This window comes from Amia ocellicauda, chromosome 6 (genome assembly GCF_036373705.1).
Source record: "Amia ocellicauda isolate fAmiCal2 chromosome 6, fAmiCal2.hap1, whole genome shotgun sequence".
In the NCBI taxonomy this organism is placed as follows: Eukaryota; Metazoa; Chordata; class Actinopteri; order Amiiformes; family Amiidae; genus Amia; species Amia ocellicauda.
Genome location: NC_089855.1, coordinates 6,607,484 through 6,632,244, shown reverse-complemented (window position 1 = coordinate 6,632,244; position 24,761 = coordinate 6,607,484). Strand labels below are relative to the sequence as shown.

The following is a 24,761-nucleotide window of genomic DNA, read 5'->3' as shown; positions in this document are numbered from 1 at the left end:
TGTACCAGGAAACCTCTATCTCCAGTAGATCGGTTTTCTGGTAGATGAACTCGCAGATCATGGCGACGCTCGAGCTGGGGAAGCTTGCCATCTCCTCAGGGTGTTGCGTGACGTTTATCTGGAAGTTGGAGGTCGCTGGAAAGAGGCAGAGTGAGGGAGAGGTTATAGTGTAACAGCATCTCCTCTGTTAACTCACAGACACCCTGATCAATACATTCATATATAAGACTGTTCTTACCCATCAGGGAAGCGCCGATTATTCCTAAAACGATCAGAGGTTTCATACTGAGATTGTCACTGTATTGTACTGTGCGAGAGAGATACGAAGATCTTTCTTTATGACTCACTTTGCCTGTCTGTTTGTGGTTTACTCATGCATTGTGTTTCCTTCCTGGGGGGAATATGCAATTCAGACAACAAAAACACTTTCAAATAATAATAATTGTACCTTAATTTATATTTGTGTTTGTGTGTGTGTAACAATTGGTTTATTTTGTATTTTTTTATTAGTGAAGCATAAACGTAAAGGTTTTTCTAATTGATTTGTGTCTGTTCTGTTTTTAATTTGCGTTTTAGATCATTTCGATGTTCGCTCACTGTAACTTTGTCTTTTGTCACCGAATTCCTCACGAAAGGGAGACGGACAGAGTTTTGTCTTGTGCAGATCGTAGATTGTGTACGTTGTGCCTGGTCTCTGAGGCCAGCAGAGTAAACCCATCTCTCAATTATGAATGTCTTCAGGGTATGTTTCTACAGCATCCTTGCAATAAAACTTTTCTACAGACGTAGGCATCCTTGATAGCTGTAGTTTAGGTGGCTGACAGCAGAATATGAATACATTAAATGAATTAACCTCCTCATATTTCTTGTACAACAAGAACCAACTGCCTTCCGAAAAGATAAACTATATTATAAATACTGCTTGCTTGTAGTGGCGTAGTAAGTGAGTAGTATTATATTAAAAATAAAGTATTATAGTATGTTTAATAATGTAGTTTGACAACACACCCACACATACAGAGAGAAAGAGAAGAGGGGGGAAATCGAGTGAAAAGAAGAGAGAAAGATAAATTTGTCCTTTAATATGTGGGAGGTGTGAGACAAATGCCTTTGAATGGCTTTGAACATATTTCCATTCACCTTGCGATGACTCTGAAAATGTAATGTTTGAGTAAAATGGTTGAGGTCAAACTGAGGGGACTATCTATTACCGTAAGTTCATGAACTTTTATTTATAATCATGTTTATTTTCTTATTACTAAGAGTCAGAAGGGGAACAGACCCATTATCAAAGCTGACATCTGTTTGAAGTTCCTGCTGCCAATTCGTGAAGCAGATTTGTGATTGAAATGGACGACAGAAGCAGATAGCAACTTCTTGAACACATTTGTACACTTCCAACTTCAATGCTAACAGCAAAACACCCTAGAGAAGAGAGGTAGGAATCACGGCACTGCCACTTACATCCTTGATTAAATTTGATATGATTAATCAATGTGGGAGATTGCCATGCCTTAGATGCATTGTGTAGAAAGAGGAAATCAAGAGACTGTTCAATTAAAACAGTCTTTTTCCACCAAACAGAAATGGTTTTGGGGAGTTTATTTTCCCATTCGTCCAAGAACTATGGAATCTGTCAGCATCACGGTAAAAAAAAACTTGAAAACTTTTAAGACAGTCAAAGTCTCTCCTCTGGGACGATTCCTGACACCAATTTCCACTCTATTACAGCCACTTTTTTCAGCCGTCCAGAAGATGAATGGTTACCAATATTGTGTCTCATCAGCCCTGTCAAAATCTTTTTCTTTCAAAGTCCCTTTTCAGATAGATGGACATTTCTCTCTCTCTCTTTTTTTTTGGAGGTCATTGTCACTAAAATTAGCTGTTAATTCCGCGGGACTTATCAGATCTGAGAGGTATTGGGGACATTTGCATTCTCATTTACGAGGGTCTCGTCTCGACCAGGAAGATGTCAGGTTTTTCTCATTTGCATCACCCCCCCCCCCCTACACTCACATTTACATTTTCAGCAGAAATTGTTATTGAGTCTAATAGGAGATTGAGCCATGAAAGTTAAAGCAAAGGTCAAAAACAATACTTAAAAAGTCCTGCCAGGCTGCGACAGCGCAATGTAAGCAACAGACTAAATGCACACTTTTAGCCTCATTAAGATACAGAGGCTGTGATAATTACTCTGGCTGTGCTGTATTTATTATTCTCTTGTAATATTTCACTTTGAATCTGAATATTGCAATAAAAAAACGCATACCTGTATTTAATTAAAGGTAACTAAACAGCAGCATTTTAATATACACTCAAAACAATTCTTTCAGACAGACGCACACTGTGCAAGAATAAAACAGTTGCATTTATACCCACTGGAAATAAACACATTTCTTGTGTACTTTATTAACCCAATTGTTCAGACTCATTTAGCATACATTACATTTCACTGCCTGTTATTAGCGCTGAAAGATATACGATTTGTGAAACCGTCTCCACGAAATCTAATGGTATTGATTTCCCCCAGGTAAAACAATCCCTGTCTTATCTTTCCAATGCCAAAAGGCAGAGGCTAAAATGGAGAAGCCTCTCGTTTATTTTATGTATATACTGCCTTTCCCTTTTTACTGAATTTCCCCGAGTCTGTAAAAATATACCTCTGATGTGTAACAAAGCAAATACGCGTTGATGTCAGATTAATTATTAGAATCAAACTACAATTGAAAAGGTTTATATGTTAAGTAGCTGCAATCTTCTGCAATTAAAGAAAGACGCACCTGCTGAATGTTAATCAGGTGGACAACATTAAGAGTCAAATCTTCAACCTCATTTAGCTGTGTGCGCCTATGGAGAGCGCAAGGCATATTCACCACCGTCTATCAAATTGTAATTTAACACAATACCCCCTTTTTAATTAAGTAAATTAAATTGTCTTTACAAGCACTGAGTACAAGTAAACGAACAGATATTGGAAAAGAAAGAAGAAAAGCAATATTGTTCCCAGTAGGTGAAAAGTATGAAACGTGTATGTGTGTATGTGTATAAAAATGCATTGACTTATTTGTAGCATCATCTTTTGAGTGTTGAGATTTTCTTCCACAAAGGGATAATTCTGTTGCAATAATTTGAATTTGAATTAATTGTAAAAGTAAAATATAAATGTACCTCCTTTCAGCTTCTGCTTGTTAATGTTGACAGCTCATATCTGAGTCATCCCAACTCATTACCTACATAGTGGTTGTGCATATTTTATCGCTCTGTAGTTTTTTGTATTCATTCCTATAGACATAAACACAGAAAACGGCAATTACTCTCTGGCATTTTAATGCATTTATATAAAAATCCACAACCAAACACTGCCACTGGCTCATAAAATATACATTTAAAAATGTACCTTTCCTACCACGAATATATGTTTTTCATGTCTTTGTTTTGCATACCAAGCCCCAGCATATCAACCCACACTTTAATGTCACAGCAGAGTTCATAAGAAGAAATACGATTTGTAAAGTTTCTCGTTTTTCCTTTTCAATTTTGTTTGTTATCGTTATGTGAATTAACAAAATGTAATTTGTTTTATTTTCACAGCTCTTTCACATGTGCTGTTTATAGCACAATATTAACCCCACTAGGGTCGACACAGACACATGCTCCTGTGTACAGTGAACCCGATTTACTGATCAGACCCGTCTAGTGTGCAGAATCGCAGCTCGGGGCCCAGTGCACGGTGGCCCTTTCATATCCCCCTTGGAAATATAGTATAAGAAACAGGGTTGCACATGCCATGAGATGAAATAGATGGTCTTTAACTGTTTGAGCAGATTAGTGCTGAAACCGGGATATCTTGGCTGCGCACATGGGCAGAGCTTGGCAGAAGTGTGAGGCACAGCGATCCGTTCCAGCCGCATTAACTGACTGGGAAACCGCGGCGAGTCAACAGAGAGGCCAGGCGCAGATAAACAGCCGCACTCATCACCAGGGGCCCAGCGCTCATTCAAAGGCCATTGCAGACTTTATTTTCATTCATGTGTTTATTTTAACAGATTCTGACAACAGAATGGATGTGTTTAATTTGTCACCTTTTGTACTAATTAAAAACATGATTTAATTAGTTTTTTTCAGCACCATATACATTCCTGGCATGGTTTGCATACACTAGAGATATTTATATATAAACATCTTTCCTGAATTCTACTGACAGTCCAATAAATACAACATATTATAGCATCCAAGCAGCTGATATAAGGGAAGTTTTAGTTTATTCATCTCCCACACGTATTTGATACAATTCTAAGTTGTCAATCGCTGCCGAACTAAGGGTTGTCACACCTTGTCCAGCAGCTACGAAAGGTCTGGGCTCATAACACAACATTGTGTGCTGGTGTCTATCCTGGATGAATGTGTCAGCGATACCAAGCACAGGCTGAACACATTTTCCAAACCACTGAGACATGATGGCTGAGTTTAAGGCTTTGCTTCAGCTCCGGTTCCAAGGAGAACAGCTTTTCTCCAGGTGACACATTCTTGACGACGGTCCACAGCCCTCATTAAACCCGTCTCTGCACAGAACTCTGAAAGAGCGTGTGCAGACTGTATAGGAACACGGGTGACGATCATGGACAACACGCTATGGTCACAGGCAAGAGAAGGAGATCGTCCTCTCTGATTTAGGCTGCCGTTTCGATGTCCTCCTCTTGCGTTCAGCGCTGTCAGCGCTTTGTTCCTGCGATTCGTCTGCTTTTGTTTTGTAACAGAGAGGAGTTTCAGTCTGAGTCATGTAGAGAGTCTGTAGGTGCGAGACCCATCTATCAGGTTGAAGGGCTTTGAAGGGCAATGGGGAATCTGCAGTTGAAGGGGGATAACTGATTTGTGTAGACTGTATCGTGCAATGTGTTTTCAAAAAGAAACACAACACTTCATAGTGAAAGTCACTGAATTGAGCTCACTCCAATTCAAACCACCTCCAAAATACACAATGTTCTTTGCCAAACCTCAAATCAATCCAAATCATGATTGATTTCAAAAGCAACTGGCTGAACAACACTTCCAACTCCACGAATAGCTCAACTCCTTTGACTCAAATTATCTAAATATAACCCTCTATCATCTGATATCTTATTCCAGGTCTGAAGGGAATGTCCAACTGAGAGACTGAGGAACTGAACCTTTTCACCCTGGAACAGAGGAGACTACGTGGGGACTTGATCCAAGTCTTCAAATTCATGAAAGGCATCGACCACATCAAACCAGAGGAGCTTTTCCAGATCAGCAGGGACACACGCACCCGGGGACACAAATGGAAATTGGGCATCAAGGCATTCAAGACAGAAAACAGGAGACACTTCTTCACACAGAGAGGCATCACAATCTGAACAAACTCCCCAGCGATGTGGCTGAAGAGACAATTTGGGAACATTCAAAAACAGACTGGATAGGATCCTTGATCACTTAGTTATTAATGGACACCAAACGAGCACGATGGGGCGAATGGCCTCCTCTCGATTGGACACTTTCTTATGTTCTTATGTAAGCAAGGTGGTCAGTTGCTTGTTCTAGCATTCGTATCACACCGAATCATACACACTGATCCAATAATATATACATCAGATCAGATTAGAAACTCTGCATTCTATGAGGAAGGCTCTATTAACCTGGTTACAAAGAAATGTTAATAACCGATTCCCAGAGTGCAGCAAAGAACTGGGCAGCAATGGGCTCCTCATCTGTTACATCACTTTTTATTACCGTTGATTTGACCATGTTTAAAAATAAGAAGGAAGTTCAGAAACTGAGAAGTCTGAAGATACGACCCGCCCACTGTTTCAGGAAACGTGGCGTCTCTCTCTGCTGTTGGCTAATTTACACCCAGTGTTGCACCCCCACCTCATTAGACAAACCTCACTTCTGTTTCAGCACTGGATTCAAACTGCAATGGTGCGATACAATTAATATGCTAATGAGGCCTTCTGTGCCGCAGGCTGTTATTAAGATACGAGCCGCCCTTGTGATGCCTGTCGGAGCAGTAGTTAATGTAAACATATTAAAAAGCTTGTTATTTTTTAACAGCCTTTTTTTAATACAAAATATACAGAAATAATTGGCATGCAGGCAATATAAACTTTCATAACTGCCTCAATCACGCACAAAATGGATTGTTATACTAATATCTTTAGGTGAATAAATTCAATTTTTACTCAATGCCACAGTCCCATTTCATATGGATCAGACTGCGGTTTATATCATCACATCGAGTTTATTTCTTTGCATTTCAATATAAGGAAGCAAACAGCATTTTCATTAAACTATTTCAAGATTGAATACTTTTAAATTATACTTAGTATAGTCAGTACTACCAAATTGCTATTAATATACTACTGAGTTTAACAAAACTCACCTTCTTCCAAATGTATTTATTACACATGTGCGATAGAAACAACTCTCCAAAAGCCATCTATACATTTCCAAAACAAGCCAACTAGGTTAATTTGACACACCTGAGAAGTGTTCATTTGACACAGCAGAGAAGTGTTCATTCGACACACCTGAGAATTAGCAGAGAAGTTGTTCATTCGACACAGCAGAGAAGTAGCTGTGAAGTGTTCATTCGACACAGCAAAAAAGCGTTCCTTTGACACAGCAAAAAAGCGTTCATTCGACACCTTTCCCGTCTCAGCCCAGTCTGGATGAGAAAACTGCACGTCTTTATTGGTTAGCTGTGGACCGGTCTTCATCGCACACACACAACTCGGACAGCGAGGAGCAGCAGGGCTGCAGCCACGGCTTCCACACAGAGTTACTGAAAGAGAACTGGTCGGGGGCCACGGTCAGGGTGCTGGTGTGAAGGGCCACGGCCTCGCGAATGGCATCCAGGACCGGCTGGAAGTTGGACTCCGTTTCTGGCGTGAGAGGATTGCTCTCGGTCGGGTCCTTGGAAAGGTCGAAGAGCAACGGGGGGTCGTGGAACGTCACGTATTCCTCTGTGCAGAAACACGTGTGTGTGTGCAGACAAAGGGTTGAATTTTCGGGGTAGAAATCGGGAGTGAAGAAAAAGGCTTTCCAGACAGAATCACCTGTCAAACAACGAGAGAGTTTAGAATTCAGAATGTAATATGTATTAAAAACTCTGAAGAACACTGGGATGCATGGGATGATTTAATAATGACACAGATGTGATTAAATAACATAAAAACAAATTACTTGAATTGAAATGTTGTTGTAAATATGTCTCCTCTTGCTTTATTGTTTACTTGAGATATACCAATATACTGAATTGAACACTGAATGTCTAGGATTGTGTTTACTGTCAACAGAGAATTTGCATGTTTTAGTGAGGAGTCACATGACCCGCACTGAACAGGTTACAGAGCATTTAACTGCAAAACTAGTTTTTGATATTTCAATGTAAAAAGACTTACTCTGTCTTGGGTGCCACCGAACTGCGTTTAAATACGCGTTGCAGTAGTGGAAGAGGAACTCGTGATTCGACCGTGTCACCCGGCCCTGCAGCAAGGGCATCAAGTCGTGTCCGTCTATTACACTTAAACAAAAGATACACAATAAGTCCAGGACAGGAGCTTCTGGTGCATCAATCCCTGATCCCTGATCCCTTTTAAATACAGCGCTTTAATTATGGTTAAAGGATGACAGGTTCTTTAAATAGTCATGCTGCTTTTTTCTCGTGCAAAACCTTCAATACATTGAACTGATGCTGGTTAAAGCTTCTGCTCTGCTATTGAGACTCTGGCATCGGGCAGGTGACAGAACGGATCAATAGGAAACACTAGGGCACACAATAAGCATCACCGTTGTCGGCTGATAGACATTTGACTGCTGAATATGTCAAGGTGTTCTTATAAATTCACAGAGAGATCGATGGGATAGGTGTGCTGTGAACTGAGAGGCTTAGAGCGAAGCCTCCAGCACAGAAAATGTACGAACTGAAGCTCATGTGGAGAAGAGACTGTGTGGAGGAGAGAGTACTAGGACTGAAGACAAACCGTGATCACACACATTGTGTTTGTTATTACCATGCTGAGGGATGCCATCTTGTACCGTGAACCTGTGCACTCCCAGCCCAATCTGTTTTGTTTCTTAAGCCGCACAAGATGCAAGTCTAGAAGCCAAGTCCAAGAGATCCTTCTGTGACCCACTGTATGCTGGGATGTGATTGGCCATTCCTACCTGTCTCTGGGCATCTGCAATCCTGCCAGGCTGACCACGGTAGGGAAGATGTCCATGTTGCTGGTGGGCTCATCCACCTGTATGCCAGCAGGCAACACTCCAGTCCACTTCACAATCCCGGGAACACGAATTCCTCCTTCCCAGTTAGTTGATTTCCCAGCTGTGAAGGTCGAAATGAGTGAGAAACGTGAAAAACATGAACCTCTCAGACCTTTGTTCGTAATTATCATTATCATCATAAAATAATATAATCGTGCATGTAAGAGCTGGACTTACTTCTGTCCTCCCTCCCCTCGCTCTCCTCCTGGGAGACTTCAACATCCATCTCTCCAACCCCTCCCACTGTGCTGGATTTCATCCCCTCCTTCACTCTTTCAACTTCTCCCTGTCTCCATCACCCCCTTCTTACAAGGCAGTGCGCCAGCTGGACCTCATCTTCTCCAGAGAGGCTTAGAATCCAGGGCTGCTCCCCATCACCTCTATCCATGACCCCCCTGGACATCTCAGAGCACCATCTCATTCTCTCATTCCTGACCCTGTCTCTCCATGCCGTCCTCTCTCCAAAACTACCGCCCTGTCTCTCTTCTCCCCTTCCTCTAGAAAACCCTGCAGTGGGCTGTTCACCACCAGCTCTCTACATTTCTATCCCATTACACACTCTTTGCTTACTCACGAGATTGCTCTCCTAGCAGTCACTGACTCCCTGGTCTCTGCTGGTGCAGCCTCCCTCTCCTCTGTCTTCAATCTCTCTCTGCTGGCTCCGATACCATTACTCACTCCATCCTCCTTTGCCAACCTTGGAATCTCTGGGACTGTTCTCGCCTGGTTCCACGCCTACCTCAACGATCAGACCTATCAAGTGACATGGTGAGGCTCCTCATCCACCCCCCAACCTCTCCTCACAGGCGTACCCCAAGGCTCCATCCTGGGCCCATTCCTGTTCTCTCTCTACACTCGCTCCCTGGGCCCCCTCATCGCATCCCATGGTTTCTCCTACCATGTCTACGCAGATAACGCCCAGATATTCCTGTCTTTTCCCTCTTCTGACCCACTTATCCCCTCTTCCTCACTGTCTGCTATCTTCTCCTAAACGCACTCACACCAAGTCAAGCTTAACCTCTCCAAATATGATCTCTGCTTCTTTCCTCCTCCTCAACATCTTTTACTCTCCATCTCAAGGATCTCTCCATCTCAATCCCCCTGGAATCTACCTAGATCTCCCTGTCTTCCACTGCTCCGCTCCCTTCTCTGGCTCCAGATCTCGGCTCTCATCCAATTCAAGACTTTGAAACTCACCTACCGTTGTCCTGACCAGACTGCGCAGAGCTACCTTCAACCCCTCTTCTCTCCTTTTCAATCCATGCTACTAACTGGTGGAACGATCTTCCCACTGAGCTCAGGACAGCAGAGTCACTGACCGCCTTCCAGCGATCACTCAAGACACATCTGTTCAGATTGTACCTATAATATAGCACGCTTACTCTGCTCAGTTGTTCAGCACTCTAGTCATTTTGCACTATATAAACATGCTCCTGCTTATGAATACATTGGTGGAACTTCTATTGTTTTAGAAGTTCTAGAAGTTCTAGTACATACCTAGAACCAGGGTTGGGGATTAACAGTGTTACGTTGTCAGATTACAGAATTGTGATAATTGTATTTTGGTTATAGTTCCTCCTGTCAGACGAGTATTCTGATTTAAAAGAGTAAGAGATTATTGAATACTTCTAGATCATTAAAATTAAAGTGTACGAGTGTCAGGGAACTGCTCGAATCTGAAGGGGCCCGTGTGTAGTATTTGTGCAACACTGTTTTTATTTTCATGTCTCTAGCCAAAGAGCGGCTGATTCGGCGTGATTGTACAACAAGTGGACAGAATGGAAGCTGCTCGTCAGCATCCCAGCTAGTAACACACAGCTCTACAACGTTGTGGCAACATTGTGTGTGAGCAGAGATTTATCTGTGGAAGTACAGGCAACTGTTCACTTCCAAAGAAAGAAAATGGAGCAAATATTAAAGTGCCATAGAAGATGTGCCGACCACAGGACAATACTGTCTGCTTCCAAGGACTCAACGTCAAATCTAGATGTTATGTTTTAAATGTGTGCAGCCGTAATACAATGATGCTACATGCGAGTAGAAAATACAAATTTTAATAAAACTTAAAGCATGAAAGCATAATAATAAGCAAAACAGCTGCACAGTCATAGTATAACCAAAAACGTTATCGATAGTTTGTATTTGCAGTAATACATTACCTTATCTAAATTTAAGATAAATCCATGTAAATTACAAATAGTTCCTGTGCATCCTAGCTGGTTCTGTGACCTTAACAATGCAAGACTTAGTATAATACCAAAATAACAACATACAACATGTTTACAGTCAAACAAAAACTAATCACACAAACTGAATCAGATCGTCCTAACCTGTGACGTGCTCTTTAAGAGTGTGCGTCAGGGGATTGCCACATTTCAAACCTTAGAATTTTACAACCTGATATGTATCACTTAAAAGAAGGTAAGACATCAGTAATGTGTTAATTGCAGAAACAAGATGCATAACATTCCTCACGCGCTGAAACTTAAAAATACAGCCCTAATAGCACTGATCTCAATGTGTGTTTTCAGTGCTGGGGAATTGAAACAAGTGACTGCGTTTCCCATGGATAGAACAGTTTAAATTACAACTGCTTGATCCGTTTCATGATATCAGTGATTAGCAAAAAACTGAAACCAACGCCTGCATTAAACTGACGGTGAACGCGGCGCACCTTTGACATGAACACATCATTGACATGTCTGATTTATGTCAGTTTGTGAAAGTTTAAATGGTAACAAAATGCAGTTTAAATTGTTTAAAAATGCATGCACTACTACAAAATGCAAAGTATAAATATGGAAGAAAACGTAACTGATGCAAATCTTAATTACCATCGTAATCATTTGCACTGTGGATAAACTTAGAGTGTGTAGTAGTTTTGTTTCACTTATTGAACTCAACTGCTTTTGTCTTTTAATAAAGGAAAAAAAAAGTATTCCAACAGTAATCTAAAAGTATCCTGATTACGTTACTGACGTGGAGTAATGTGTCGGATTATGTTACAGATTATTCTCATCAGTAGTCTGTAACGGAATACTTTTTAAAAGTAAACGTATCTGTAAGATGCCTGCACTTTTAATTTTGTTTTGATTTTACTACTGTACTGCAATGCTTAAATTGCTTATTGAGTAAACTGTAAGTCGCCCTGGATAAGAGTGCCTGCCTGATAAATTAATAATAATAAAAAGGCGTCCTGTATGAGGAAGCAATGTCTGACAGGATTGTTTGAAATGATTTGTCTGCGTTACTTATTGATTAGGTCGGCCTACACACATAGGTGCAATGTTTATTTACACTGTAATCTCTCTTTACAACCAAATCAAATGGCAATGAAAAAAATCACCATGTGCACCTTGTACCATGTTCAATTAATTAATGAATACATCGCTTTGTTCATCCCATTGGCGATGAAGTCCAATTAAGTCTCATGTAACACAATCACAAGGAAACCAGCGATTAGCGCTGTGAAGACTCACACAGACCAACTGGCACAAAGGTTGAGTGGGTCTTAATGAGAGGGGAAACCTCGAGGATGGAAAACTGTGACAAATGTTTTTACACCTCTTGCAGAAGCAGAGCGCGAGAGGGGCACGTTACTTTTTGCTGAATGATAATTTCCGTTTCTTATTATCACAGCTTGGGGTGTGAAACACATTCACGAGTCCTTAAAGATATGTCATTATGACTGTATTACGTATCAAGCACATTTTATAACTTGGGTGATATATTGGAAAGTGATCTTTTGTTATTACACCGTTCTTGTTTTGGTGTGATCATACCATTGAATTAATTGGAATATAAGATTTGTAGTTCAGGGGGGACTAAATGTATGACTGAAATGCCCAGAACCTCAAGATCAGACATGTGATTTTCCCTAATGAGGAAACCTCCATGAGACAGAGATCAGCACCCGGGGGCCGTAAGTGAAATGGAAGGACGAGGGGAATCATTTCTCTAGACAACTGGCCTGACCAGGAATCAAGACAGTGACCCACAGGTTAAAGGCTTCTTCACCAATTGGACAAAACGGACTAATCCCTGTTTAAAAATGGTGGAAACAGCGACCAGTTACCAATTTTGTTTCTCTCTTAAGACGGGGCATGTTTTTCCATCACTTGACATTCGTGTGCCTGATGGGAAACACATACTGTGGATGAAACTGAATTGTGCATTGCTATTTTGTATGCAATTGTTATAAGGTGTTTAAAAAATAAAGAGGTTAAGAAATCTTGTGAGACATATATAAACACACACACGCACACACCTATATATATTTACCTTTGTATATGCCATTCCATCCTCCGTGAACGTCCCCTCGGATGGAGATCTCTTCCAGATGGGCGCCCTGGTCTGAGGTCAGATACACCAGAGTGTTCTCAGTCAGGTTGAGGCTGTCCAACGTGTTCACAATCTGTCCTGCGGGGACAACACGTTCATTGTGTCAGGATGTGGGAGAATGTGCGAAATAACAAATGAGGGGGAATACGATAATCCTAATCATTGTAATTGTTTTGCCTAGGTGGGGTAAATCCATTTCAGTTGGGGTGATATCTTACAATCGCACCTGGCATTCGTTTAACTCATTAACATGAAGAAAAGTCTTTGAGTAATTAGGTGTAGCCACAGATATTAATCTTCACCTAAAAGTATCTATACGACAATTACATTGTGATATTTAAGAAAAAGTCAGTATTTATCTGTAATGTGAAAGCAGCCAAGAAGAGAATGTTGGTTTATTCTGTTCTGCATGAATTTACACTTTGCATTTGTTTAACCCTTCAGAGACACGTTACAGTTAATTATACATATATAACATTTAACAGGCAAGAAAAAGATAAACAACAACGATATGCCATTGTGCATTCTTCGAACCTGCGCTGCTTAGATCAATAGAGCAAGCAGAAAAAAACAACAGCACACAAAAGTGGTCAAAAGTATTCAATCTAAAGCAACTGGTAATCAAACAAAAGAGCAATTGTGTAAGTGCTCACAATTTGCCCCAAAACAAGAGTGCCACAGACGCACCCCCAAGGTAGTGGCATAAAATAAACATGTGTAGGTAACATGCTTTTCAAGGACCACAGGTTCCTTAAGTGCTTCACAAACACGGCCATCAATCGTGCTCCCTGCTGCTCGGCTGTCTTTAAACCTCACTGTAATAGCTCACTCTCCGCACCGCTGCCGTCACCCTGAGCGCTCGGGGCCCCGCTGCGCTCGCAGGCCGCAAACATCTGAGGCCAGGAAGCTGGCCTTTGTGTGTCTCGCCCGTGCAGAGGAGAACAATATCTGAAGAGGCTCTTGTACTGGTAGATGTCGCACTTAACCCCTTAAGCCCTCGGCTGAGTGTCTAATTGTGGCAGAGCATTCGAGCAGGGATACAAAGTCACGACAGCAGACAGTGTATAAATGTATACATTTTTGCTTTCTATTATTCTTTTTTTGGCATTGATCTTTCTTGAATTGATATTCAAACACAAACTAAAACTATTTACAAATGTAAACAGCCATGACAACCTCTACTGTCATGACTTACCAGCAGGTGTTAGTTTGGCTGAAATTGACGATTGAATGAATCTGTGGGCTCTTAGAAGGGGGAGTTAATGTATTATTTATATTCTGAAGGTCTTTCTACACTTTTGCACAAATAAATAAATACGTACATAATGCATCAGAAAAATGCGTTACATTTATATAATTGTAACTTGTTTGTGAATTTATTTCTTAAGATCAAATGAGCAGGATATCTAGTCATACAAAAAACATAATTCTTGTTTTGTTTTTGTTATTAAAAGTAGTCAGATAATCTTTTTAAGAAGTATATATTCCTTAAATTACACAACCCGATGATATCAGTTTCTCTAATAAAAGGTTAATGCTATTTTTGTTTTTTGTGATAATGCTGGTTGAAACGCAATGCATAAAGTACTGGACAGGAGATTAGAAGTATATTACCAGACAGAGTTTGCACTTTTTGTACAACTCATTAAAGCAGGAGCTGTACTTCTTGCAAATGTATTGGTCATGCAGCAAAAAGGCTAAATCCATGTGCTTAACAGTGCACGTTTCCACACAAAAAAACAGTCTGTACAGCCTGCAGACCCGAGCATCCAATAGGACACAATCCTGGCTGGCTGGTGTCTAAGCAACAGACTAGCGTGTGCTTAAACCATCTCAGTGGAAACACAAAAGGTGAACCTGGATTTCTTAATGTATAATTTAAAAAGGCAGAAATGGCACTTAGTACATGCAGACAAAACATCGTTGCCAATAGTTTCACAGGCCAAAACAAAGATCAATAAAATCAAAACACCCGGGATACAGAGCGCTCTGTTACTGAAAGACCAGTTGCTTTGCTCAGAAGTTAAACCACCATCCTGTCTACCCAGGACAAAGGTCCTAAAGAAAAGGACCACACAGAAAATGATAGAAAAGGACTATCACAACCCAACCTTGTGACCTGGTGTCCCCAGATCCTCCCCTGATATAAGAGCACAAGAAAGTTTACAATTGAGAGGAGCCCATTCGCCCCATCGTGCTCGTTTGGTGTCCATTAATAACTAAGTGATCAAGGATCCTATCCAGTCTGTTTTTGAATGTTCCCAAATTGTCTCCTCAGCCACATCGCTGGGGAGTTTGTTCAGATTGTGACGCCTCTCTGTGTGAAGAAGTGTCTCCTGTTTTCTGTCTCGAATGCCTTGAAGCTCAATTTCCATTTGTGTCCCCGGGTGCGTGTGTCCCTGCTGATCTGGAAAAGCTCCTCTGGTTTGATGTGGTCGATGCCTTTCATGATTTTGAAGACTTGAATCAAGTCCTCATGTAGTCTTGCTGTGCTGCTCCATTGAGTCCTTGAAGAGTATTGTTTCTATTTCCTGGCTATTTCCTTACTATTGTCTTTATACTCTTTATATTGTTAGTGGTTTCATGTCGTTCATTCCGTTTTGTCTATAAAGCAAATCTTCCGTTTGTTATTTGATGATATAAAAAGGCTTCTCCAACTCACATCGCTAGTTATTTTCTTCACTTCATGCTAGAGGAGGGCTCTGGGTTCACCTGGATTTATGTTAGCTGTAATAAACCTGTTACATCTTCATCCTTGTATCCTGAGAATTTACTAAACCACTACACTCCCGACTTCGATTCACCCGGCCGCTGTCTTACATACCGACGCTCCAGTCCACCTCCTCCACAGCGTCTCCGTACACGCCATGCGCGCTCTTCCCTCTGAACCTCTCGGATGCAAAGAGCGCAGTGTGGACTTGGACAAATGAGAAGAAGAGGATGAATGGCCGTTCAGTGTTCCTGAAGAAGAGGGAGAAAGAAACACTATTAAAATGTAGTGATTATGGCCTGGACCACATCAGAACTTGATGCCCGCCATGGCAGTTTCACAAAGCGGTTTAAACACCATCCAGTTGTGTGTCACAACACTGCGATCAACAGGAGAACCGAAGTATTGATTTAGTCTCGGTCTATGTGTCTCAACCCAGAATGAAAGGCCGGCCATTACGTTTTATCGGGTTCAAGAAGGTCCCATTGTTTTCTCTTCAATTCCGCCCAAAGTGTCACTGGAGAGATTTGGAAGCTTAAAATATTTGCAGAGTCATTCAAACATTTTACTTGGCTTAAGCCTTTTGTTTTCCATACGTGACTTCACCTCTAAAATCGAAAGCAGTCAAGCGGCGCTAAAGGTTGTCAACAGGAAAGTTAGCGTGTGGCGGTGCATCTTTACAATACTATTGCTGTCGCTTCAAAGGAAAACACTGAGAGTCCAAAGAACAAAGCAGACAGAACTTCCTGTGGTACCTACACAGACACAACAGCAGCTTCTGTATACTGAACGCGAAAAACAAAAACAGTGGCTGTGCGGTTTTCAGAGCTTTTAAAACATGCCTCCCGTCTTCTTAACCCTGACATTTCAACGGTGCGCATTTGGTGAACCTACACAGAGAGGAAATAAATAACATGATATGAAATTAATTAGAGAGAGGGGAAAAAGGGACACATTCTGCATGGCGGCAAAAGCTTTTGAGAGCTGACCTACGCGCTCGGCTTTCACGTCCCCCCCCGAATCATCCACAACAAACAAACAAACCCGGCTCACCTCCTCAGGAAGTCCACCGCTTCGTGCGTCATCCTCTGGGTCAAGCTCTCGGCGGAAAATGGCTGCTCGACGATGGTATGGTTTCTCATGAGGAGGCAGTTGAGATAAGGGAACGTGAAAACGAACCCAGCGAAGAGGAGCAGAGACAGGGCAACGAGCAGTGAGAATATCGACAATATTCTCCAGGACAGAGTAAAAATGCCCAACACATGCAAGACCAGTACGGTGAGAGCAGCCAGTCCGATGCCCTGGAAGGGAACGTGCGCCACCACATTGGAGAAGACCGTGCCATGGCCTGGCTGGCAGTCTCTCAGATTGGTCATGGTGATGCCATAGAAGTAATCAAAGCCGTGGCTGCTTGGGTGATGGCAAAAATCATCGCTCCTCTCACAGTTTAAACCCAAGTGCCATTTCCCTGCAGTTCAGAAGGAGAAGGGACAGATTAACAGGGTGTCTTCGAGACGCACAAAAGGAAGAAGCAACTCTCAGGCGTGAACGTACAGATATACCATTTTATTCGAGCTCCAGTCGATCCCCGTGACAGATAATTCAGCCACAGCTTTTTAAATAATATATCACAGTGGAAATCCCAAAATAGTTTCATAAAAATCACGTTTGCAGGAGTTCTTAGAAGGGAAAACACAGCACCCCTTTTCAAGCTGCAAGGAGCTAGCTTCCCATAACAGCTTACTCAGTCAATGACAGAGAGAAAAACGTCCCTTCTGTCAATAGCACTCATGCCAATAGATGTCTCTGAATACAGACTTGGGGCAACACGTGTGGGGCAAGTTTACAGTCACACATTTTCGACCTTGACCTTCATTGTACCTCTGACTGGGGCAGAGGAGGCAGCTAATCCCACCACAGGAAACCAGTGTTCATGTTTAAATATTCTTTCACTGACATTCATCGGATGGGCGTTTGCATTTGACTCTGCATATACGCTGGGGTTGTGCGGTACGTGGTCAGCTGATCAAATGCGTCGTAAATGTGCCTGCAATTGGGGAGGCGAGTTTTCTGCCTGAACAGTGTGAAATGAGGTCTTGTAAAATGATTTATACATACTCCATCTGTAATTTACTTGCACAAGAAATACAATCATGTTGTTTTTTTTGCAGACATGTTTGGGGAATACCTTGAACCCACTTGAAAACACAGTCTGGCAGGTGTGTGTTAGTTTGCAAATTAGGGAGAAATACTCAAGTTCTTGTGAAAAATAGACATTTCATGCTTCGTTGAGCGTTAAGAAAATATCAAGATGCATGTAAATGTAACCTTTAAAACAATAATCCTCGAAAGGAATAAGATTACTCAAGAATAACTCTTATTTCCGGTTAACAAATGGAGAATGTGTGTGTGTGACATGCAGGGTAATCCTCTGGTTGACAAAGGCAGACGTTATCCATCGTTTGAACAAAATGTCACAATGCCAATCAGTCGTATTGAATTCAACTTTATAGCCACAGATGCCTTTGTAGATATGAAGTTAGCAAAAGTCATTGCAAAAAAAATCGTAGCAGCCAACTTATTCCACACTCACTCACCGTGTCAGCGCAAAGCCCCTCAGATCCTCTTTAAATGTAGTAAATGCAGCAAAAGATACAATATTCATTCTGCCCTTGTGTCAATGACTTTAATGATCAGACATACACAATGTAACCTGCTGCCTGTACTGTGATTTAGTAGTTTCTTATCTCCTCAGTGCATACAGAAACCAAAGAGGTCTTTCAGACTGCAACATTGAAAATCTTTAAACGTCGCTAAATACAGACGCACATTCACTAGGAACAATGACTGAAGCTAACATTTCTTATCATATTACGTTTCCATACAATTCCCTTCGTACGAGTATATGTGTATAAAGATATTTACCTATAAGTGCTGTCGAATAGCCCTTTTGTTTTGCAAGCTTAGTAAATGTTACCTCCTGTGCAGGGAGACCACCGGAAGCAGCAGCAAATATGTAAACCCCTACTTTGCCATAGCTTGCCATGCCTGCGTAAGAAAGAGAGATGAAGAACAAAAGTGACATCACTCAACAACCAGACATGCTTTTACAACTTATTTAGTACTTATTCTTGATTCCACACCACTCTCTCTACAATTATATCAAATAGCTCATCTTCAACAGCTATAAATCATAGACAGTGTGTAATACATACATGTTTAATCCAATCTGCAGCACTGCAAATATAGAGGCACTACAGTTGACTTATGGATTTAAACTCTGAGTGTCAACTGAGGCACTGTGTACAAGCCATATACAGCTGATAGACCTCAAATGCAAACACAACACCTGATCTAACTGGGTATCGTCCCGTCAGGAAGGCCGCCCTGCTTGGGGTGCACAGGGGGGCCGCGGCAATGTGCTGCGTCAGCTTCACACCCTGCTGGGCGAGACGGTCGACGTTAGGGGTCCTGCAATGAGCACAAGGTTAGTTTAGAGATTTGTGAAGGTTGTTTGAGCCCGAAACCAAAAAAAAACGATCACGTCTCATTCTGTATTTGTTGTGCTAATAAAGTCTGGGTTTTCACAAAGCTTTCCTTTGAGCTTTACCTGGATTTATGGATTAGATTGTGTTTTAAACTGTGTATCTCAAAAGAAAAGAGAGAACGTCATTTTAAAAAGTGTACCTCATCATTTATGCTTTTTATATAAAATCGCCTGTTTTATAAGCTTTATTGGGTATGAATAAAGCATGCATGCTCTACATTCCCCCCAGGTATGCGCACTCATGCCCACCTTATGACATGTTTTGGTGGGTGAGCATTGGCACACGATTGTGTATCTTCAGATTGTGAGCTGGGCATCAGCACACCAGACCTGATTCAAAATGACACACTAGCACGGCCTCCTCAGTAGCGCTGTGTCAGACTCTCCCAATCACAACCACAGTCACTATCAGATGCACGACTGTAGTGGGCATTGTATGAATAAATGCAGAGCCATCAAAAAAATCATGAAAATGCACCTTTAATGCACCAAGTCGTATTTAAAGGCTTAACCTTAAAGTTGTGTTTCCATAACATCCCAAATCCCCCATTCCTAAATCATCCACCATCATGAGCACGAAGTTGGGTTGCTTAGCAAGTGTAGCTACACCACAAATGTGACACATGCACAGCAGTAGCGTGGTCTTCATCTTCCTGTCAGAGAGAGAAGAGAGAGAGGGAGAGGGAGAGGAGAGGGACGTGGGGTTTACTTGCAGATGTGCATTAAATGCACAGCGACACAACCACCCTATTGCCACCCCGTTCAAAATCACAAGTCCCACACTGCCCTGCGTGGTGGGTCGGATGCAAAATTCATGGCGTTTAATTCAAGTGAAATAATCTGCATTGCTGTCACTAGTTAATCCGACGGCGTGGCTTTAACACACTTTCCCGCATGCATCCAAATCGTGCAAATCGACTCTTAAAGGAGCTGAAACAAGTTCATGTCACTGACAGGTCTGGAGCTCAACGTGAGATTAAGAAAAGCATGACATCGTTTATTTGTCTTGCAGGAAAATGAACTTCTTAGCTGACTGTCGGGTACTTGCAGCAGGTTGTTTGGTGAATTATAAAATGCACTTTGTCTGCAGCAGCCAATCAGGGAATAATCGTTTTAATCTTACCGCTGTGTACTGTAGCGACTGTATCCCAATAAAAGTGGGTTATGCTCCGTGCAAAGAAAAGCAGGAAGTGACTTCGTGTCCGAGGTCACGTGTGAGGGGCGCTCTGTAATAGGATACGATCATGATTAATTTAGGGACATATTGCCAAGTATCTAGAAGTAAATAAACGTAGGTCAAAACGTATAGTCTTCCGTTATGAATTGACTGAGTGTAAGCTGATTTTAAGGAAAAGACTGAGGTGCTGGTGAGATATGACACAAAGGAAATGTATTTTGAATGCACTGTTATTTACATCCAAATATAGTTTGAAACGATGTATTTATGGAAAACAATCCACAAGCATTCATGTTTGCTTTCGGTTTACAAAAAATAAAAAAGGAAAAGGGATTTCTGCTACCAAATAGGGCAACACTATAGATCCTCCTGCAAAATGTGTGCAAAACGTCTTGTGTGACTGTATTAAACAAAACACCCATGGCCAAAAACCACAAGTGTATATTCCCAAAACGTACAACCTAAATGTATTCCTCAGGAAAAAACAGCTTCATTCAGTAAAGCCAGTTCTTAAGAGGATTGTCTGGGTCTGACTTCAACAATGATGCAGTAACTTCATAGATCACTAAGCTTCTCGGCTGAACTGTTAGGCATTCAGATTTGATATCATGTGCAGAAGCTGCTAAGTGCATGTGATGAGCCCAACACGTCCTGTAGATGCAGAGCTGCTCTTCTCAGACTGTGGTGTGTGGCGCGCCTCTGTCTTCCACCCCCCTTACAATTCACAGTCTTTCCACTCCACTCAGGAATCGCCAATTGAATGGACGCCTGCCAGTGTAATATCTCCTTTAATGGCCCTGGAAAGGCTGAGATAAGCAATTACAGTGATTGTAGTCCTCTACAGTGGCAACAGCACGAAAGATAAAGCATATTCTTTCGCATTTAAAGGGTATTAAAGGCTATTAAATTATATCTCCTTGCATTGAAATTGTTATTTATATGCATATTTAAATAAATATAGTATGGACTGTAACATGTTATCACCCCATTTGGGGTAAATTGGTGTCTGGCGATCAGTCTTTTATCTGCCTGGTTTCACACTGATACACTGTATGAACACACACACAAACACACACTCATATCTATGCTTAAAGCTGTCAGCAGTTCCCCTTCCAGAATACATTACCGTATGAAGTATAATCATGGCGACACATTAATCATAATTTATGTGGAACAGAGGCAACTCTGTTCCCTTTCGCACCAACGCAGACATGGTGAGTGTATGGGTGAAACCTTAGGCTTGCCAGGGCCGGTGAAGAAATTATATACACAACATTAGACAGAAATAAAAACAAATGAATGTAAGTGTACGGCAATCATTCTGTTCTTCAGTGTGTGAAGTATCCCCCCAGGGAAGGAGAATGGTTGCCTTCTCAACATGATATTGGCAATAATCACACCAATCAGATTAAACTGTGATTGGTCCAATTCTAAAGAACAAATATGTTTTAACCATGTGTCACTGGTCTCTCCATTGAACTATTATGCCATTAGAAGGAAGATGAAGTGTAATCCCAATACATATGCTCTGGGAGATGATTAGGATTGAAAAGACATCAATAGATGGCTCTGCTGAAGGTATGTGTTGGGTGATATTAGCTACCAAGAAAAGTTAGTAGTGAAATGACAGCAACAAATGTTTATTTTAAAGAATCCGTGAGATTGTCCGTGTTCTCCTATAACTTTGACCAGCAGTGTATGAGACCCCACTTTAAAGATAAACTCAGCGGAGGCCATTTAATAACACTTCACCAACACTGAGTTTTATGAAGAGTTGAGCCCTGGTTGAGACCTTCTTGCAATCAAAATATTAGCAACACCTGTAGACAAGATGCTTCGGGGAATGAGAGGATTCTCAGAAATAACACATTCACCATGGATGCTTCATCGCCTGTCTGTGGTTGTCATATTGAGGTTAAGTTTAGATTTGTTAGGAGTGCAACACTAAAATTAAACCCATAAGCAATCATCATTGTCCCCCGGTTTAGTGATCTGGTGGTTAATTAACCAAAATCATCCGAGGGCCAGGCCATGGAAACCGTTAAAAGTGTTTAATGTGATGTATGTGTCTGTTTGAAATTTCTCCCCCTCTGCCAAGGCAGATTATTTCTGCAACATTTAAAGTGAAATTGAAATGCATCCCTTGGAGAAATGAAGTGCGATACACTGGGGGTTTTGATTTGATTATGAAATGCATCGAACTCCAATCTGACCTCGAGACAAGTTGTTGAGATTTTTCTTTCTGCTCCGAAGTGAACAGCAAACCTAATTTTTCACCTTTCGGCATCACACCTCCATCATCCGAAAATGAATCACTGATCTTCGGAGTCTGGATTAATGCTGATGTTAAAAAACGAGAATGACTTTGAGTGCTTGGAGGTCAGATTGCTTTGTGGACCATTCCTCTGGTGATGGCAGAAAGCTCTGAGAGGTCCCCACAAATCAATCTAAATGTGTGGTGCTGAAATAACAAAGCAGGGTGCATGGTATTGTGGTTCTGCTGAAGCTCTGCATGTTAAACTCGGTTTTAAAACAATACAGCAATTACTCGTTACAATACCTGCACTAGGAGTGCCCTAATTATGTAAATACCCTTTAAATAACATGCTTTATAATAACGCAATCAAGCACAATTGTATTCCATCAAAACTATCTTCACATGCACAGCTAAAAATATCAATCTGCAATGCATAATAAACTGCAATGTAGACATCCACACAAATAACAATGATATGCATTTAGAGAAAATCATTCTAGATGTTATATTACAAGACAAATCTCTTATCCAAAGTGGTTTTGTTATGTTTAACCCATCCCTGCACTGATATCGTCTTTCTATTTAGTTGATCTGTGTATTCTTGATTTACGGAAGTTAATAATTATCTTTGAGGCAAAAAGTTATTAAGATTATTAAATTAAACTGAATAATTGCAGATTCTTTCCTTATTCACTCCTATTAACGCCTGAGTCCATAAACTAATAATGTTCCCCTCGAAGGTCAGACTGTTCCCAGCGTGGCAGTACTTCTATCCATCCGTTGTCTCAATTTGCAGTCGCCACGGACAGGCATTTTCCCCTAGAGAAGGATTTTACTTTTAAGTCATTCAATTATAATATTTTGCATCTGTCGACATTCCTAAATACATTCTATACACATAATGTGTGATTTTCTACTTTTTATAACGTCACTCATCTTTTAACAGCTCATGAATGTTTTTTCTCTTCTCAACTTACTCATCTGGTTTATTTAACTTCTCCGCGGGCTGAGCAGGAGAGAGGTATTTAAAATAAGCGAAGGCAATACATTCTCCACATAGTATGCAGTCTTGTGATTGAAGTGGAGGCGTGCGGACACATATCATTCTCCTTCCTCGGCAGCGGTAGTGAGCTTTTCTCATCGCAAGAAAAATGTGTCCCCTTTTTAAATCATAGCACTTTACAGATTTTGTTCTCCTCAATTGATGTTGAGATGTATTCTTGCTGCTGGAGAAAGAAAGGTCACAGCCCTATCGTGATGCTCTTGAACCACTCTCCCATATCTAATGTAGCAGGCCATGTCTCTTTAATACATCAATTGGAGAAATAGATTGGCCCGACAGATGAGGCATTAAACGGGATGATCTTATCAGTGTGATTGGATAAAGGGGGCTTTCCACATTGATTATTTATCTGTTCATTTTCTGTGAACAAAAGGCTGCAGTGTTTTGCAGATTCATTTCAGGCTCCAGGATGTTTACTATATTAATTGCTTACAAACCTTTTTGGTAACGCACTTGGCTGCTGTGTTTGGGTGCATATTGGTAGCAGTTCAGCCCCCTGTGATAACGCCTGCTGGAATATAATTAATTGTGAACTACTTCAAATGTCTAACTCCTGTGGTGTAGCATAATTTATATTTAAAATGCATGCACACACATATTTATAAGCATGTATAGCTGAGCTTTTATTATTCTCCATCTGCTTTTACAAGATAATCCAAGTGTATTACTTTTCTAATTGACCTTCTGACTTAAATAAACAAATACATAAATGACATATAGGCAGTAATTAAGGATGACTTGCAATTCTTGTGTAGCAGCTCACAGAACGGAAAACTGTAGCAAATAAAAAATTAGGGGATACTTGTATTTCTTATATACAATAAGATTGCAATGAACAACTAAAGTTTTAAGGATTTCAATCATCTGGTTGGTGTGTGATTTAAGATAACTGGAACAACAGGTAAGTAAAGGAACATTAATAAACATCTTTCTTTTTAAGGTGAGAGTTACTCAACTGTGGTCTGTGGGGTAGCCTTTATAACACGTTGCACATCCATTAGCAGACTAATTCTGAACGGATATGACTGCTTACAGAGGTCTGGTGTCTCACAGCTCTTCAACAAGACAAAAGGAGTATTTACTGAGCAGAATGGAAATGTATGGTAACTACAATGTTGTATATATGATAGTATAGAGAGACGTATCAGAGCTAAAGTGATCCTATGTGCCGAGATTAGATTGGCATCCAAATAATCTGACCCAAACCTGAAGAAATGCAAAGCTGAAGTGAAGGAAGTGATGTTACGCATCTTCCAAGACGAAACCCACACACTTAGGCCGTCTCGAAGTCAGTCCACGTCCGGCCTGCACTTCACAAACACACTGCTGCACTGTAGCACTTTCCCAGATGCGTCTTGCTTCCACCCAGCGGATTATGACTCT

At 41.1% G+C, this 24,761-nt stretch overlaps 1 protein-coding gene across 2 annotated transcripts; it reads right to left on the bottom strand.

Moving 5' to 3' along the window:
• Positions 1-6,043: 6,043 nt before the first annotated feature.
• On the bottom strand, positions 6,044-20,082 carry sts (steroid sulfatase (microsomal), isozyme S). 2 transcript variants are annotated; one of them, XM_066705952.1, is made up of 10 exons: positions 20,005-20,082; positions 19,394-19,534; positions 18,684-18,805; positions 18,260-18,382; positions 16,388-16,802; positions 15,449-15,585; positions 12,565-12,702; positions 8,185-8,344; positions 7,419-7,540; positions 6,044-7,073 (listed from the first exon to the last, which is right to left on the bottom strand). In XM_066705952.1, the coding sequence occupies exons 2-10, from the start codon at positions 19,528-19,530 to the stop codon at positions 6,706-6,708; spliced, it is 1,722 nt and encodes a 573-aa protein (XP_066562049.1). In that variant the 5' UTR covers positions 19,531-19,534; positions 20,005-20,082; the 3' UTR covers positions 6,044-6,705. The 2 variants fall into 2 exon arrangements, with proteins under 2 accessions (XP_066562049.1, XP_066562050.1); XM_066705953.1 differs by lacking the exon at positions 20,005-20,082 and having other exon boundaries at positions 6,045-7,073; positions 19,360-19,523.
• Positions 20,083-24,761: the final 4,679 nt, after the last annotated feature.

What these genes read in the sequence shown, in the direction of transcription:
- sts (XM_066705952.1), bottom strand. Translation starts at nt 19,530, where the DNA reads ATGAAGACCACGCTACTGCTGTGCATGTGTCACATTTGTGGTGTAGCT. An exon ending in ATGGAATGGCATATACAAAG is followed by an intron (nt 8,345 to 12,564) that starts GTAAATATATAT and finishes CGACCTTCACAG; the next exon opens with CTGGGAAATCAACTAACTGG. An exon ending in TCGGTGGCACCCAAGACAGA is followed by an intron (nt 7,074 to 7,418) that starts GTAAGTCTTTTT and finishes GTTGTTTGACAG; the next exon opens with GTGATTCTGTCTGGAAAGCC.